Below are 18,889 nucleotides of genomic sequence, written 5' to 3'. Positions count from 1 at the left end.
TGGGGGAGACGGGACGGGGGGGGGGGGAGAGACGGGGACGGGGGGGGGAGACGGGGGGGGGGGGGAGACGGGGAAGGGGAGACGGGGACGGGGGGGGAGACGGGGACGGGGTGGGGAGACGGGGGGGGGAGACGGGGACGGGGGGGGGGGGGAGACGGGGACGTGGGGGGAGACGGGGACGGGGGGGGGGAGACGGGGACGGGGGGGGAGACGGGGACGGGGGGGGGGGAGAGACGGGGACGGGGGGGGGAGACGGGGGGGGGGAGGGGGGAGACGGGGACGGGGGGGGAGACGGGGACGGGGGGGGGAGAGACGGGGACGGGGGGGGGAGACGGGGGGAGGGGGGAGACGGGGACGGGGGGGGGAGACGGGGGGGGAGATGGGGACGGGGGGGGGGGAGACGGGGACGGGGGGGGGAGACGGGGACGGGGGGGGGAGACGGGGACGGGGGGGGGGGGAGACGGGGACGGGGGGGGAGACGGGGACGGGGGGGGGAGACGGGGACGGGGGGGGAGACGGGGGGGGGGGGGAGACGGGGACAGGGGGGAGACGGGGGGGGGAGACGGGGGGGGGGGGGAGAGGGGGACGGGGGGGGGGGGAGACCGGGGGGGGGGTGGAGATGGTGACGGGGGGGGGGAGACGGGGACGGGGGGGAGATGGGGACGGGGGGGGAGATGAGGACGGGGGGGAGATGGAGACGGGGGGGAGATGGAGACGGGGGGGGAGATGGAGACGGGGGGGGGGAGATGGAGACGGGGGGGGGGGAGATGGAGACGGGGGGGGGGGAGATGGAGACGGGGGGGGGAGATGGAGATGGGGGGGGGAGATGGGGACGGAGGGGAGATGGGGACGGAGGGGAGATGGGGACGGAGGGGAGATGGGGACGGGGGGGGGGGGATGGGGACGGGGGGGGATGGGGACGGGGGGAGATGGGGACGGGGGGAGATGGGGACGGGGGGAGATGGGGACGGGGGGAGATGGGGACGGGGGGAGATGGGGACGGGGGGAGATGGGGACGGGGGGAGATGGGGACGGGGGGAGATGGGGACGGGGGGAGATGGGGACGGGGAGATGGGGGGGCAGTTGGGGAGGGGGGAGATGGGGAGAAGGGGGGTGATGGGGAAGGGGAGATGGGGAGGGGGGGTGGGGAGACGGGGAGGAGGGGGGTGGGGGAGATGGGGTGAGGAAGGGGGTGGGGAGATGGGGGGAGGAGGGGTGGAGATGGGGGGTGGGAGGGGAGGGGGGAGATGGGGGGAGATGGGGAGGGGAGGGGGGAGATGGGGGGAGATGGGGAGGGGAGGGGGGAGATGGGGAGGAGAGGGGGGAGATGGGGAGGGGGAGATGGGGAGGGGGAGATGGGGATGGGGGGGGAGATGGGGATGGGGGGGAGATGGGGATGGGGGGAGATGGGGATGGGGGGGTGATGGGGATGGGGGGAGAGATGGGGATGGGGGGGGAGATGGGGATGGGGGGGGAGATGGGGATGGGGGGAGATGGGGGGGAGATGGCAATGGGGGGGAGATGGCGATGGGGGGAGATGGGGAGGGGGGGAGATGGGGAGGGGAGGGGGGAGATGGGGAGGGGAGGGAGAGATGGGGAGGGGGGAGATGGGGATGGGGGGGAGATGGGGATGGGGGGGGAGATGGGGATGGGGGGGGAGATGGGGATGGGGGGGGAGATGGGGATGGGAGGGGGGGAGATGGGGACGGGGGTAGATGGGGACGGGAGAAGATGGGGACGGGAGAAGATGGGGACGGGAGGGAGATGGGGACGGGAGGGAGATGGGGACGGGGACGGGAGATGGGGACGGGGACGGGAGATGGGGACGGGGACGGGAGATGGGGACGGGGGGGGAGATGGGGACGGGGACGGGAGATGGGGACGGGGACGGGAGATGGGGACGGGGACGGGAGATGGGGACGGGGACGGGAGATGGGGACGGGGACGGGAGATGGGGACGGGGACGGGAGATGGGGACGGGAGGGAGATGGGGACGGGGACGGGAGATGGGGACGGGGACGGGAGATGGGGACGGGGACGGGAGATGGGGACGGGGACGGGAGATGGGGACGGGGACGGGAGATGGGGACGGGGACGGGAGATGGGGACGGGGACGGGAGATGGGGACGGGGACGGGAGATGGGGACGGGGGGGGGAGATGGGGACGGGGGGGGAGATGGGGACGGGGGGGGGGGGAGATGGGGACGGGGGGGGATGGGGATGGGGGGGGATGGGGACGGGGGGAGATGGGGACGGGGGGAGATGGGGACGGGGGGAGATGGGGACGGGGGGAGATGGGGACGGGGGGAGATGGGGACGGGGGGAGATGGGGAGATGGGGATGGGGGGGAGATGGGGATGGGGGGGAGATGGGGATGGGGATGGGGGGGAGATGGGGATGGGGGGGAGATGGGGATGGGGGGGGGAGATGGGGATGGGGGGGGGAGATGGGGATGGGGGGGAGATGGGGATGGGGGGGGGGAGATGGGGATGGGGGGGGGGAGATGGGGATGGGGGGGGGAGATGGGGATGGGGGGGAGATGGGGATGGGGGGGAGATGGGGATGGGGGGGAGATGGGGAGGGAGATGCGGATGGGGGGAGATGCGGATGGGAGGGAGATGCGGATGGGGGGAGATGGGGGAGGAGGGGGGTGGGGAGATGGGGGAGGAGGGGGGGTGGGGAGATGGGGGAGGAGGGGGGGTGGGGAGATGGGGGAGGAGAGGGGGTGGGGAGATGGGCGAGGAGGGGGGGTGGGGAGATGGGCGAGGAGGGGGGTGGGGAGATGGGCGAGGAGGGAGGTGGGGAGATGGGCGAGGAGGGGGGGGTGGGGAGATGGGCGAGGAGGGGGGGTGGGGAGATGGGCGAGGAGGGGGGGGGTGGGGAGATGGGCGAGGAGGGGGGGGTGGGGAGATGGGCGAGGAGGGGGGGTGGGGAGATGGGCGAGGAGGGGGGGTGGGGAGATGGGCGAGGAGGGGGGGTGGGAGATGGGCGAGGAGGGGGCGTGGGGAGATGGGCGAGGAGGGGGGGTGGGGAGATGGGCGAGGAGGGGGGGTGGGGAGATGGGCGAGGAGGGGGGGGGTGGGGGGAGGAGGGGGGGGTGGGGGGAGGAGGGGGGGGTGGGGGGAGGAGGGGGGGTGGGGAGATGAGGGGGGGGTGGGGAGATGAGGGGGGGGGGGAGATGAGGGGGGGGGAGATGAGGGGGGGGGGTGGGGAGATGAGGGGGGGGTGGGGAGATGAGGGGGGGGGGTGGGGAGATGAGGGGGGGGTGGGGAGATGAGGGGGGGGTGGGGAGATGAGGGGGGGGGGTGGGGAGAGGAGGGGGGGTGGGGAGATGAGGGGGGGGGGGTGGGGAGATGAGGGGGGGGGGGTGGGGAGATGAGGGGGGGGGGGTGGGGAGATGAGGGGGGGGGGGGTGGGGAGATGAGGGGGGGGGGGGGTGGGGAGATGAGGGGGGGGTGGGGAGAGGAGGGGGTGTGCTCTCAGCTCAGTATTGGATTTCCTGGTGAGGGTTTCTGTTTACCTGCAGACGTCAGGCAGTCTCCGCCACATCCTCTGCTCAGTGATGCGGAAGGAAGGAGATTCATCAATTGCTGGGTCTGCAGGTCAGAGTCAGCAGCCTGGAAGCAGACGGCCAGCTCCCGCCCTGCTGCCCCCAGCCTTGCTGCCCCTGCCCCCCGCCCCGGCCTGGCGGGCAGCTGCAGAGAGATGTTCCAGTCTCTGGGCAACACCAATTCCTGCCTCCGCCTGATGCACAGGAACAGGTCCATTTGTTACTTTCTCCTGCTGGCTCTCGCCTACTTGCTGTACCTGAGCTTCGGCGCGCTCATCTTCTCCTCGGTCGAGCTGCCTTACGAGGACAACCTGCGCCAGGAGCTGAGGCAGCTGAAGAGCCGCTTCCTAGAGGAGAACCCGTGCCTGGCCCCGGACAGCCTGGAGCGTTTCCTCGACAGGGTCCTGGAGGCCAACAATTACGGCGTTTCGGTGTTGAACAACAGCACGGGCAAGTGGAACTGGGACTTCACCTCATCCCTCTTCTTCGCGACCACTGTCCTCACCACCACAGGTAACTCCGAGAGGGAGACTCCTCACAGCTACCTCGGGATACCTTCATATATTACACTTCTGAAAAACCCTTTGCTTGGCCGCTGCTTTGCTGCGTCTCCAAATCAATTCAATGTGACCAGATGGTAACTTTATATATGTGGTGTGTGAGACTGTAGTGTGTACATATGTGAATCTAAGGTGTCTATATAATGGATGTACATCACTGCAGAATGGTAGCACAGTGGTTAGCACTGTTGCTTCACAGCGCCAGGTCCCAGGTTCCATTCCCGGCTTGGGTCACTGTCTGTGCGGAGTCTGCACGTTCTCCCTGTGTCTGCGTGGGTTTCCTCCGGGTGCTCCGGTTTCCTCCCACATGTCCCGAAAGACGTGCTGGGTGAATTGGACAGTCTGCATTCTCCCTCTGTGTACCCGAACAGGTGCCCGATTGTGGCGACTAGGGGCCTTTCACAGTAACTTCATTGCAGTGTTAATGTAAGCCTACTTGTGACGCTAATAAAGATTAAGTCTGTGTATGTATAACCGTGCTCAGTGATTCACAAAGTTCTGGATTCCAGAGTACAACATTCCAGGTTGATGGGCCAGTGCAGTACTGAGGGAGCCAGAGGTTCTGAGTCCCATCTGCCCAGATAGATGTCAAAGATTCTGTTGTGCAACAGGCCGATCAGCTTCGCCTCGGTGCTGAAGCTTTTAGAAATGATCATTTGAGGTCAAATTCATGGTCACTTGGGTGAATGTGGGTTAATTAAGGAAAGCCAGCACGGATTTGTTAAGTGTAAATCGCATTTAACTAACGTGCTTGAGTTTTTTGCTGAGAGATTAGAGAGGGCGAATGAGGGGGATGTTGTTGATGTGTACATGGACTTCCAAAATGTGTTTGTGGGGTGGCACGGTGGAGCAGGGTTAGCACTGCTGCCTCACGGCGCTGAGGACCCGGGTTCGATCCCGGCCCCGGGTCACTGCCCGTGTCTGCGTGGGTTTCGCCCCCACAACCCAAACATTGCCCCTTAATTGGGGAAAAACAAAATTGGGTACTCTAAATTTATTTTAAAATGTTTTTTTAATGTGTTTGTGTGTGACAAAGTGCCACACAACAGGCATGTGGGCAACGTTAGAGCTCATGGAATAAAAGGGCCAGTAGAACATGGATATTAAATTGGCTGAGTGACATGAAACAAGAAAATAGTGGTTAATGAATTTTTTTTTCAAACTGGAAGGTATATAGTGGAATCCGCCAGGGTCAGTGTTAGGACCTACTGTTTTATTTGTTGTATAACTTGAAACATAGAGTACAAAAGCAAGGAAGCTATGATAAACCTGTATGAAACACTGGTTCAGCCTCAACCGGAGTATTGTGTCCAGTACTGGGTGCCACAGCAAAGGGAGGATGTGAAGGCAGGAGGAGGAGAGAGTGCATACAAGAATGACAAGAATAGATCCAGGAATGAGGAAACTTCAGTAATATGGATAGATTGAAGAAGTCAGAGTTCCTTGGAGAAGAGAAAGCAGAGAGGAGATTTAATAGAGATCTTTTGAAATGTTGAGGGGTCGAGGCAGAGTCAATAGGGAGAAACCGTTGCATTAGTGGAGAGGTCGAAAACTAGAGGGCACCATTTAAGAACGAGAGGTGACACGAGGAATTTGTTTTACACAGTGTGCGGTTAGGATCTGGAATGCGCTGACTGAGAATGTGGTGGGGGCAGATTCAATCGTAGCTTTCAGGAAGGAATGGGATCATTATCTGAAGAAAACGATTTGCAGGACTCCGGGGAAAAGATGAGGGAATGGGATTAGGTGAGCGCCTTGTTGAGAACCAGCACAGAGATGACAGGCTGAATGGCCTCCTTTCTGTGCTCGAACCGTTCTTTGATTCTATGATTGAATGAGAGAGCAGGGGAGTTCTCCCTGTCTTGACCAACATTCATCCCTTGACGAACATCACCAAAACACATTATCGCGTTGCTGTTTGTCGGAGCTTCCTGTGCACAAATTGGCTGCCACGTTTCCTATATTACTGCAGTGACTTTAAAGGTTCCCCATGGGCTGTTAAGAGTGTTGAGAAATCCGGTGGTCATGAAAGGCACTATATAAATGCAAGTCTCTCTTTATATGTGCATTTATAATGATGTATCTCTGCACAAATGTGTGTTTGTCGTATTGGTGTTTATATATCAGCAAACTGCTTGAAAGCATTAATTTGGATGTGTTATGGGGTGGGGGGGGGGGGGGTGCATGTGTGGACCTTTAAGCTCATGGTGTGGATTGACCACACCCCCTCCTTGTCTCCTACACTCTGCTGTTTGTTGCTTTGTTCAGGCACATTGAGCAGCAGCGGTGACTGAGTGAGGCCTGCTCTCAGGTGTTGAGTGCTGGGGGCGCTGTGCTTATTTTCCTGTATGTGGCTTACAGTTCCAGTAGTGAGTCACTTTGTGTTCCCCCTCCCCGAAACCTGATCGAAACTCCCAAAAAATGTCCGAGTGGCAGTACGGTTTCAATACTCTCAATCAGTGAAAGTGACCTCCCTCTCTCTCTGTCACCTCCTTTTTTTCTGCTCGTACGTGGGGCATGTGTGTGTTGCTGGTAAGGCCAGCAGTTCATCCCTACTATGAAAATTACATGAAATGAAAATCGCTTATTGTCACAAGTAGGCTTCAATGAAGTTACTGTGAAAAGCCCCTAGTCGCCACATTCCGGCGCCTGTTCGGGGAGGCTGGTACGGGAATTGAGCCGTGCTGCTGGCCTGCTTGGTCTGCTTTTCAAAAGCCAGCGATTTAGCCCAGTGTGCTAATCCAGCCCCTATCTACAGAAGGTGTTGGTGAGCTCTTTTCTTGAACCTCTGACGGTCCATCTGCGGTAGCTGATGAAGTACTTCTGAAGTGTATTCACTTTTGTAATGTTGGAAACGCAGCAGCCACACAACAAGCTCCCACAAACAGCACAGAATCCCCACAGTGCAGAAGGAGGTCATTTAGCCCATTCAGTCGGCACTGACCCTCTGAAAAAGCACCCCAACCAGGGCCCCTACCCCTTATCCCTGTAACCTATCCTGCACATCCCTGGACACTAATAGGAGAGCAAAAGGACGATGACCCAATCATCTGTTTTATTGAGGGATAAATATTGACTGGATTTGAACAGTGCCATGGGATCATTCACAGCCACCTGCAGCCTTGGTTTAACACTTCATCCGAAAGACCCAAAGGTTTGACACTAATTTGGAGCATACAGGAGGAGTCACTCAGGCACTGAGAGATGAGGAAGCCTTTCCAGCTAAAGTGTCAGCAGCCCCTCTCTCTTCTGGGACAGACCAGCCCTCACCCCAGTGATCGCTCCCCATGCGGGACCTCCATTCAGGCTGTTGTTACCCTGTGTCTTCCCCCAGCTAAACCACAGGAATGAATGTGGAAACACTGCAATGAGCTGAGGATATTCCTTCTTGTTATTCTACAGGACAAGGAACAACAACAACCTGCTTTTATATATCAGGGCAGCACGGTAGCACAATGGTTAGCACAATTGCTTCACAGCTCCAGGGTCCCAGGTTCGATTCCCGGCTTGGGTCACTGTCTGTGCAGAGTCTGCACGTTCTTCCCCGTGTATGCGTGGGTTTCTTCCGGGTGCTCCGGTTTCCTCCCACAGTCCAAAGATGTGCAGGTTCGGTGGATTGGCCATGTTGAATTGCCCTTAGTGTCCGAAATTGCCCTTAGTGTTGGGTGGGGTTACTGGGTTATGGGGATAGGGTGGAGGTGTTGACCTTGGGTAGGGTGCTCTTTCTAAGAGTCGGTGCAGACTCGATGGGCTGAATGGCCTCCTTCTGCACTGTAAATTCTATGATAATTCTATGAACTTTAATATAACCATTGTATGTTACAGGTGCAATATCAGCCACACAAGGGGATTTTTTTCAGTGTCACTGATTAAGCCAGGATTTTATTGCCCATCCCTAGTTGCCCTTCAGAAGGTGGTGATGAGCCGCCTTCTTGAGCCGCTGCAGTCCCTGAGGTGTAGGTACACCCACTGTGCTGTTAGGGAGGGAGTTCCTTGATGTTGCCCCAGTGAGAGTGAAGGAGCAGCGATATATTTCCAAGTCAGGGTGGTGAGTGACTTGGAGGGGAACCTCCAGGTGGTGGGGTTTCCAGGTATCTGCCGCTCTTGTCCTTCTAGATGGTAGTGGTTGTGGGTTTGGAAGGTGCTGTCTAAGGAACCTTGGTGAGTTCCTGCAGTGCATTTTGTAGATGGCTGTTCCTGTGCATCAGTGGTGGAGGGAGTGATTGTTTGTGGACAGATGACCAAACCTTGGTTATAGAGGTAGGTTTTAAGGAGTGTCTTAATGGAAGAGGGTTAGAGAGGTTTATAGAGGCTTTGAGCCTTTCCAGCTGAACACATGACTACCAATAGTGGAACAATGAAGTCAGGGATGCTCAAGAGGTCAGAATTAGAGGAGTGCAGAGATATTGGAGGGTATGGGGCTGGAGGAGATTACAGATTAGGGAGAGGGGAGTGCAGAGGTATCGGAGGGTGTGGGGCTGGAGGAGATTACAGATTAGGGAGAGGAGAGGGGAGTGCAGAGATATTGGAGGGTGTGGGGCTGGAGGAGATTACAGAGATAGGGGAGGAGAGGGGAGTGCAGAGATATTGGAGGGTATGGGGCTGGAGGAGATTACAGATTAGGGAGAGGAGAGGGGAGTGCAGAGATATTGGAGGGTTGCGGGGCTGGAGGAGATTACAGAGATAGGGGAGGAGAGGGGAGTGCAGAGATATCGGAGGGTGTGGGGCTGGAGGAGATTACAGATCAGGGAGAGGAGAGGGGAGTGCAGAGATCTCAGAGGGTTGCGGGGCTGGAAGAGATAACAGAGATAGGGAGAGGAGAGGGGAGTGCAGAGATATTGGAGGGTGTGGGGCTGGAGGAGATTACAGAGATAGGGGAGGAGAGGGGAGTGCAGAGATATCGGAGGGTTGCGGGGCTGGAGGAGATTACAGAGATAGGGGAGGAGAGGGGAGTGCAGAGATATTGGAGGGTGTGGGGCTGGAGGAGATTACAGATTAGGGAGAGGAGAGGGGAGTGCAGAGATCTCAGAGGGTGTGGGGCTGGAGGAGATTACAGATTGAGGAGAGGGGAGTGCACATATATCGGAGGGTATGGGGCTGGAGTAGATTACAGATTAGGGAGAGGAGAGGGGAGTGCAGAGATATCGGAGGGTATGGGGCTGGAGTAGATTACAGATTAGGGAGAGGAGAGGGGAGTGCAGAGATATCGGAGGGTGTGGGGCTGGAGGAGATTACAGATTAGGGAGAGGAGAGGGGAGTGCACATATATCGGAGGGTATGGGGCTGGAGTAGATTACAGATTAGGGAGAGGAGAGGGGAGTGCAGAGATATCGGAGGGTGTGGGGCTGGAGGAGATTACAGAGATAGGGGAGGAGAGGGGAGTGCAGAGATATCGGAGGGTGTGGGGCTGGAGGAGATTACAGATTAGGGAGAGGAGAGGGGAGTGCAGAGATCTCCGAGGGTGTGGGGCTGGAGGAGATTACAGATTAGGGAGAGGAGAGGGGAGTGCAGAGATCTCAGAGGGTGTGGGGCTGGAGGAGATTACAGATTAGGGAGAGGAGAGGGGAGTGCAGAGATATTGGAGGGTGTGGGGCTGGAGGAGATTACAGATTGAGGAGAGGGGAGTGCAGAGATATTGGAGGGTGTGGGGCTGGAGGAGATTACAGATTAGGGAGAGGAGAGGGGAGTGCAGAGATCTCAGAGGGTTGCGGGGCTGGAAGAGATAACAGAGATAGGGAGAGGAGAGGGGAGTGCAGAGATATTGGAGGGTGTGGGGCTGGAGGAGATTACAGAGATAGGGGAGGAGAGGGGAGTGCAGAGATATCGGAGGGTTGCGGGGCTGGAGGAGATTACAGAGATAGGGGAGGAGAGGGGAGTGCAGAGATATTGGAGGGTGTGGGGCTGGAGGAGATTACAGATTAGGGAGAGGAGAGGGGAGTGCAGAGATATCGGAGGGTGTGGGGCTGGAGGAGATTACAGATTAGGGAGAGGAGAGGGAAGTGCAGAGATCTCGGAGGGTGTGGGGCTGGAGGAGATTACAGATTGAGGAGAGGGGAGTGCACATATATCGGAGGGTATGGGGCTGGAGTAGATTACAGATTAGGGAGAGGAGAGGGGAGTGCAGAGATATCGGAGGGTATGGGGCTGGAGTAGATTACAGATTAGGGAGAGGAGAGGGGAGTGCAGAGATATCGGAGGGTGTGGGGCTGGAGGAGATTACAGATTAGGGAGAGGAGAGGGGAGTGCACATATATCGGAGGGTGTGGGGCTGGAGGAGATTACAGATTAGGGAGAGGAGAGGGGAGTGCAGAGATCTCAGAGGGTGTGGGGCTGGAGGAGATTACAGATTAGGGAGAGGAGAGGGGAGTGCAGAGATATTGGAGGGTGTGGGGCTGGAGGAGATTACAGATTGAGGAGAGGGGAGTGCAGAGATATTGGAGGGTGTGGGGCTGGAGGAGATTACAGATTAGGGAGAGGAGAGGGGAGTGCACATATATCGGAGGGTATGGGGCTGGAGTAGATTACAGATTAGGGAGAGGAGAGGGGAGTGCAGAGATCTCGGAGGGTTGCGGGGCTGGAGGAGATAACAGAGATAGGGAGAGGATGACGGAGGGAATTAATAAGAATGAAAATTCTAAAGTGCAAGCATAACCGGACCAGAAGGTGTTTGGTGTTCAATGTCCAGCAAGGAATCTACCAAATGGCTTCAGTCTTGTCAAAACCAGGATCTTTATTGAATCGCACGTGGTAAGATAGCGATCTGTTACAGTGCAAGTGGCACGGTAGCTAGCACTGTTGCTTCACAGCGCCAGGGACCCGGGTTCGATTCCCGGCTTGGGTCACTGTCTGTGCGGAGTCTGCACGTTCTCCCCGTGTCTGCGTGGGTTTCCTCCGGGTGCTCCGGTTTCCTCTACAAGTGTTGAAAGACGTGCTTGTTGGGTGAATTGGACATTCTGAATTCTCCCTCTGTGTACCTGAACCGATGCGGGAATGTGGCGACTAGGGGATTTTCACAGTAACTTCATTGCAGTGTTAATGTAAGCCTACTTGTGACACTAATAAAGATTATTATTATCATGGAATTTCTTTGTACTCCTCTGGAACTTCCAACTGTCCACTTGTACGTATTATAACCATCTGCCTGTGACCGGGTGTGCCCCCGCTTATATTGGAGTGCCTTGTCACATGACCACTATCTTGCGTCCGCATGGTGTGACTGTACTGCCACCTGCTGGTTGGAGGTTGCACCACCAGCCATCTATGATATTGCTTACAGGCATAATACCAAAGAAGGTAATGAAGATCAGTGAGTGATAAGAGAAGGAGACGTGATGCCAATTAAGAGATGGGTATTAGAGTTCTGGATGGGCTGATGTTCACCGAGGGCGGAATGTGGAAGACTGGCCAGGCGATTGTTGGAATAGTTGTAACTGAAGGTGCCAATGAAGCGTGGGATTGTTGCCGAGCAGGTTTTTCTATTGGAACTGTGTCACAGTAAAAGTAGCCAGTGTTCCACGTAGCAAAATGAGGTGACTAACCAGTTCAAGAATTATTGGGCGGGGAGAGGAGGTTTGGCTCAGACTCCTCCCTCTCTTTCTTTGATAAGTGATGCCCAGGTGGTTTATGCCTGTCCTGAATAGGCAGGCAGGCCTCAGGTCTGCCCTCTCTCTCGGTGCTGACCCAGCAGTGCCAGTTTCCAATAAAGGAAAGACAAATTAGACAGTGTGGGCTGAGCAATCCAGTGACAGCAATGCAAAGGCGTAGGAAGTTGCTGGGGGGGGGGGGGGGGGGGGGGTCCACTTTATGGTGCAATTTCATGGTTTAATCAGCCAACATCACTAAAATACAAATTAACCTGCTCATATGTGGGATCTTGCTATGCAAACATTGAGGCGTTTTGCTACCTTAACCACCTCAAAAAGCACTTCGTGGGCGCGAGAGGCTTTGCGATGGCCTGGAAGACATGATAGAAAGACACCCTTTCACTCTGATATCCGGAGCTGGTTTCCTGCTGCCACTTTCAGAATGGGTAGGCAGCCGGGACATTTTCAATCAGTAAACTCTGCCGGACAAATTGGGATGTGTGCTCAGTGTTAATCAAATCCCTTCTGTACTAAATGGGCAAACAGCGATAAGCGGCTGAGCATTGACTGAGTGGGGCGTGGTTGTGTGACGTGTTGTATCCAGCTCCGTCACAGTCTCACTCTGATAAAGCTTGACTCCCTGAGCAGTCACACCTCATTAAACCCCTGCCCTGCTCTTGTCTTATCTTCACATCGCTTATCTCTGTTTAGAAGTCGTTTGCTTGAACATTGGATATATTCATGATTAGCTTTCCAACCAAAGGCTGCTGATAAAAGTTCTTGAGTTATGGGCTGTCTCTACAAAATAATGGCACTCCTCCTTTGGAGAGGTATTGGTGAGGACGGGTTTCCCTGCAACAGCAATGTTTCCCAGGATCGTTTGGATGTGGACTTTTATTCGACGTTGAGTTAAACCTGGCCAACGCTGTCCCCTTCCGCCTGCCTGGCATCCCCCGATTCTAGCTGATGCCCAAGCAGCCTGCTGCTGACACTCTCCCCTTTCACCTCCAGACTCATTCCAGCACTCACCAGCCCGGCCTGGAAACTGCAGCTGATCCAAAACTCTGCAGCATGGAGCCTAACTTGCACCATTGCTCCTGTACTCCCTAACCTACAGGACCTCACCCCTCCCGATCTCTGTATAATCCCCTCCAGCCCCTGCAACCCTCTTGAGATATCTACGTCCCTCCAATTCTGGCTTCTCGTGTAGATCTCCAAATTTCTTTCTCTGTCAGTCTGGCCTCAATAAAAGTTGAGACGGATTCGCACGTAAACAGAAGTTATTTATTTAGCTTGCAAGCTTAATCACCTTACAGAAATGTAAGAGACATCCAGCTTCTTACATCCCAGAAAACGACTGAACTAAAAGACAAAGGGATCTCTGCAAAATCAATTCAAATGGTATCAAGTTTCACATACTCGACGGACATAGGTCAGCCTATGTCCCTCCTGACCTGTTCGATCTATTCTGATTGGCTCACTTCCAATCCCTTTCTCTGGCCCCTATCAATGCAGCATCACTCTCATAGACACACCTCGTCCTGCTTTTTCCATGCGGTCTCAAATTCCTTTGTCCCTAACTGCAAGAATCAAAGTGGCTTATTTCTACATTACATTAACTAGTAACTCTAAAGTAACTATTTTATATCACATTCGTCATTCCCTCCTTTTATCATTCCATGATAACCGAACTATCCAATCTATAGCTACGGTCCCTCATCTAAAAAGATCCGTCGCTGCATTTCCAATTCCTGTCTTAGCCCCCCTTCATCTGCCTCACCCTCATGGATTTTAACAGTTAAATTTTTTTTCTCGGTGATTGGGGCGGTGATCTGATCTAGTGCACCCTGCATTCTACCCATCACACATTTAAGGATGGCCAGGCCCACAAAGATGCAGCCGATAGCTACCACTAGATACATGGCCATATTTATCAACCAGTCCTTCCATCCTCCAGATCCCCAGTTACCCCAAGAGTCAGGATCCTGCATCCCGTCCAAGTGATCCCGTATGCGATCCATAAATGTAGTAATGTTAGCGGTCAAGTCCTGAACACCCATGATACACTTGCCCTGTACTATGGCGCATACCCCACCCTCACGGGCCAGAAGATAGTCAAGAGCATACCGGTTCTGCATTGCAAACAACCGTAGCTGAGACAACTCCTTAGTTATTGCCCCGAGGGCTCCCAAGGTTTCATTTCCCAAGATGGTAAGGCCGCAAATAAAATAATTCCGATCACTAACAGCCAAGGAACCCCCCACACCTCCCAGTGTCAATACGCTCAGAATGCCCCACCCGGCTGAGTGGCCCCGGTTGGGTGCAAGAACCTGAGGTTTTTTCCAGTTCTCGCAAAATTCAGCAGAGACTGCCCGGCGTGCTAACTGATTATGCAGGTTCCACGCCGAAGGGCAGGGGACTGTGGTAGGGACTAGAGTCCCTATAGCAATTCGGCGGGGAAATGGGGTGACAAAACGTTGGTCGCCGTACCATTAAATAAAAAGTAGTATCCTTGTTCCGTGTGGAGACTAGCATCACAATCAGCATATCGGTTGCGTAAGGACCTCCCAGTAGCCCAGTTTATCCAATTTTGAAATGCCCATTCGGGCCGCCCAGCAATGCAGAAAGCCCTATTCCCGACAGTGATATGAGAGACATTCGCCCAGCCACAAAGGAGCTGGAGGCCAGCGTTCAATGGAACGCAAGTGGTGTTATAACAAACGCATTGGCCAGACGCCTGGGTGATATGGCACCTCCTGTCCGTACAGGTGGGAAACAGACATGTTATATTTGTGTCCACCTCTACCAGCAAACAGCCATATCCTTCACTGCTGAAGCAATTCTCGTACGACCGGGAATCCCTATTGGGAGTGAAGTGGCTAGGTATGTACGCCCTCCACCGTCGCAGCCTATCGTACTGTGAATGGGAATTATCCCGAGGGAGGGGAAGGCAAATAGCCGGTGGTGCTGAATCCGGATCGTAAGGAAGAGTGACGTGTTCGGGCAATGGCTCGGAACGCTGACAATGAACCACCGTTTGGGGAGTGCCCCAAAGCGGTGAAACAGAAAATAACCTAGACACCGCTGCGGGGTTTGGGTAGCAGACAACCCGTCCCTGGCCATACAGACGGTGGTAAATCTGGTAGAAGAGATTCATACTACCCGGGTTTTCCTCAGTTTGGCCTTTAATTAACTTAAGTGCATCTCCCGGTAACCTACGTTCTAGCTGTACTTCCCTTCTCACACGCCCCGTCCTCTCTCTAGTCCCTTTCTCTTTCTCATGGTCTCTTCCTACACTCTTCTGACAGCCTGATGTTACCTTTATTGTACCACTTTTAACACATCCAAAATCAAATTTACATGTATTCCAAAAACAAGGCAATGTCCATATAATGTTCCCTTCCCATCGCCGGGACCGGTGCAGCTGCTTCATGACTCCCGCATTCTCCTTAACTTTGATGACCTTCCATGAGTCGATACCATGTCCTCGTATATGGGGGCAGTGAAGAACATCACCTTTGCATAGGTGATGTATCCTTGTAGATTGGTTGGGGCTACACAGATACATAATATTCCCCTTTTCCATGTCCATCGCCAATAACACGCCAAGCGAAGTGAGGCCAAATATCAGACAGACGATGCGTAGCCACTCCATCATGCTCCACACCTGTAAAATAGCACTGGAGAAGGGAGGCAGGTTAGTATCCGACCTTTTACAGTAGTGGAGATGGACTCAATTTACAGTGATGTAGGTGGACCCAAGCACTTCGCCCCTCCACTTTAACTGCTGTGGGGGTGGTAAGGAGAACTTGGAAGGGCCCGTCCCATCGCGGCTCCGACCCCTTCCTAGTCCAATTTTTTGACCATGACATAACTACCGTGCTGGACTGAAAGTGAGCTAGGTACTGGGGCAATGGCTGGTGAGCCGCACGGACCTAGCCATGGAGTTCCTTGAGCACTTGCGTAAGGGCTAGAACATAGGTGGTCATTTCTTCAGTCATCTGATGAAACTGAACCCGTCTGGGAACCTGCAGGCTCCAAGGAGTTCTAAGAGGCCTGCCATAAAGAATCTCGGCGGGAGAGAGCCGGGCTGGTCCCGCAGGTGTAACCCGCAGCTGGAAGAGGGCAACGGGGAGCAACTTAAGCCATGTCAGTCCCGTGTCTGCTCTTAATTTAGCCAATTTAGTTTTGAGGGTCTGATTGTGTCTCTCAACCACCCCGGCTGCCTGCGGTCTGTAAGCACAGTGTAACTGCTGGCGTATGCCCAACTGGGAGCAAAACTCCTTGTTAATTTGTCCAATAAAATGAGGCCCATTATCAGAACTTAACTGAGCTGGTATACCGTACCGGGGAATGATTTCCCTCATCAGAACTTTAACCACAGTAGCAGCTTTACTGTAGATAGTCGGATACGCCTCGACCCATCTGCTGAACACATCCACAATGACCAAAACATATTTGTAACATTGACACCTTTCCAACTCAATGTAATCCATTTGGAGCGTCTCAAAGGGACCATTGGGCAACGGGGTTTGCCCCATCCCACAAGGGATACCTTTTCCGGTGTTATATTGCTGACAAATCAAACGCCGATTACTGATACTCTGGGCCAACCCCTGCATTTTAGGGTGCCACCAAGTGTCCAGCAACAAATCACTAGTCCCTCGAGCCCCACAATGAGTTGCAAAGTGTACACATTCGATGACCCATAAAGCCAGTACATCAGACATACAAGTCTGATGTGCAGGCGTGGTCCATAAAGAGGAAACAGAATCATATGTACAACCTAACCGTTTCCACATTTGTTTATCACTCTCAGGAGCGTCCTCCTGTAACCTTATGACGTCTTGGATGGTTGGCATTGGCTTGTCAGAAGCAGACACATTCATAGTAGATCGTTTAGTCTGACTTAACATTTTAGGCACCATCACTTGCTGAATTTGTGCGGCTGTGCGCGCTGCACAATCTGCTCGTTCATTACCAACGTCAACTGGGGTTGTACCATTCGTGTGGGCAGCGCATTTAATAACGGAAATCTGCGCTGGCAGAAGGAGGGCCTGCAGTAGGTCATTAACTAAACCCCGGTGGGATATTTGACCACACATAATCATGTCAGGTTGTTCTGACGAAATGTCACTCAAATCGCCCCTTATTGTGGTAGTTTCCTGAATCAAGGCTAAACAGTCGTGGCCAGGTGCGTCTTCATGGACAGGGGGACCACTAAGAAAACAGGCTGGATTGATAGTGGTACAGTATTTAAATGTCAGACGTGGATTGTTCAAAAGGTATATCTCATACCTATTCTGACGAGCTGCGGTAAGATGCTGACCATTCGCCCCATATCCCTGGCATGGTACTGGTCATGGACCTGACGTGTAATATGAGGGCTTACCGAAGCTGACTGTGGCCATAAATGTGGTGATATTGTAACAAAATCGGCTGTACCTTCTTTTCCCGTGACTGTGGCTGTAACCTTGACTGGCCATTCGGTCTCAAGTAATGGCCGGTATTTGTCCTCCAACTCCCTGTTTCGTCCAGTTCTGTCATAGGCCAGGGTAACGTGATGCAGTGACTGTTCAATGTCTAACGTCCACCACTGGGGGGTGATAGAAATATATCACTGTTGTCTCATCCTCCTCTTCGCTGATCCACCCACCCAAAGTCACTATATTGGAGCTCCTGCTGGTAAACTACCATTTCTGCCGCTTGTTGGGATCGCAGATCATCCTTTTTCATTACATACTCAGTCTTAACCTTTGTAACTGAGCCTCCTTCTTGGCCTACACCCTCCTTCCAGTAAAATCTGACTGCCCTTGCCATCTGGGAAGGGTCGTTCTCTGTCCAATTCATGTTATTACATTTCACAGCAGTAACCACAGAAGGTGGTAGGCAATGCATTAACATAGCACAGTATTGAGGGGAATTCTGACCATTTTGATACAGCAAATCGCCTGACTGCCCCCGGTAGATTTCATTAAAACGCCCCAGAAATTCCTATGGCTCGTCAATCTTCCTAGGTTTTAGGTCTAAGATAACAGAAAGATTTATGGGCCTTTGAAATGTGCTATTCAACGCATTCAAGATCTGTGTCCTTCTTTTCTCTATTTGCTCTCTTTTTTTTTTTTAAAACTTAAAAATGTTTGAAAATTCAAATTGAATTACTGCAACTTGCAAGCTTAGCTCTGATCTCAACTCAGAACTAAATTTACAATTTGCTTAACACAAACTTGTATAACATTTACAACTTAATTATTTCTTTATCTTAACAATTTTTCTTTTAACAAGTTTTTTTTCTGTTACATACACATAAGTATTAGCAAAATCAACTATCATAAGTATTAGCAAAATCAACTATCATCTCCAGATTGACACTTTTTAAAATGGTGTCCATGATCTTCTTTAAGTTTCTATTAATCTCCAGATAAAATGAGATAAACCTTATTTCAAGTAAGTAAAATTTAAGATTCTGGCAATTTCAATCAATTGCTTTCGAAAATAATAACTTTTATCAAAGAGGTGGAGAAACCCACTGGTTTCCTTTAATTAATTCAAAACGTAACTTTGCTGGTGTTCACTGACTCAAAGGAAAGGTATCCGATTACACTATGGCTGCTGCTGTTATCTCAAAGCCTGAGTGAGAAGCACTGTCTGTTTTCAACTCCGCCTGCTGCTGTTAACCCTTTGAGAGACTTCTGCTTCAACCAATATGCAGCATTCCTCACAATCTCAACTAGACCTCGGAACTTTACAGTCCAAGGAGACAATTTTAGCTTAATCAACTATATATTTAAAACACTCACACATAGAGTTGAACCATCTTCAGATTTAAAAACAGTTATACTGGACTGAACCTTCATTAATTAAGTCCCATCAGCCTCTGAACCCTGATAATAGACTGAACCTTCATTAATTAAGTCCCATCAGCCTCTGAACCCTGATAATAGACTGAACCTTCATTATTTAAGTCCCATCAGCCTCTGAACCATCATTATTAAAGTCCCATCAGCCTCTGAACCCTGATAATAGACTGAACCTTCATTATTTAAGTCCCATCAGCCTCTGAACCCTGATAATAGACTGAACCTTCATTATTAAAGTCCCATCAGCCCAAAACCCTAACCCAAGCCGAAACAACAATATGAAATCCCATCAATTAAAGTGCTAATCCCCAGACTGACCTGTGATTTCGTCGAGGC

At 53.6% G+C, this 18,889-nt stretch overlaps 1 protein-coding gene and 1 long non-coding RNA gene across 2 annotated transcripts in view; one reads left to right on the top strand and one right to left on the bottom strand.

Annotated features, from left to right (window-relative positions):
* LOC140410421 (uncharacterized) overlaps nt 1-3,643 on the bottom strand; it is a 46,527-nt gene extending 42,884 nt beyond the window's left edge. The window contains exon 1 of the long non-coding RNA XR_011940644.1: nt 3,521-3,643. This is a non-coding gene — a long non-coding RNA (uncharacterized lncRNA). The remainder of the gene's footprint in view (nt 1-3,520) is intronic.
* The window catches only part of LOC140410420 (potassium channel subfamily K member 1-like), a 71,684-nt gene continuing 56,368 nt past the window's right edge, over nt 3,574-18,889 (top strand). The window contains exon 1 of the mRNA XM_072498492.1: nt 3,574-4,063. Coding sequence (XP_072354593.1) covers nt 3,706-4,063 — 358 coding nt within the window. The 5' untranslated portion in view covers nt 3,574-3,705. The remainder of the gene's footprint in view (nt 4,064-18,889) is intronic.

This window comes from Scyliorhinus torazame, chromosome 4, assembly GCF_047496885.1.
Source record: "Scyliorhinus torazame isolate Kashiwa2021f chromosome 4, sScyTor2.1, whole genome shotgun sequence".
In the NCBI taxonomy this organism is placed as follows: Eukaryota; Metazoa; Chordata; class Chondrichthyes; order Carcharhiniformes; family Scyliorhinidae; genus Scyliorhinus; species Scyliorhinus torazame.
This window is presented reverse-complemented; position numbering and strand designations above follow the sequence as displayed.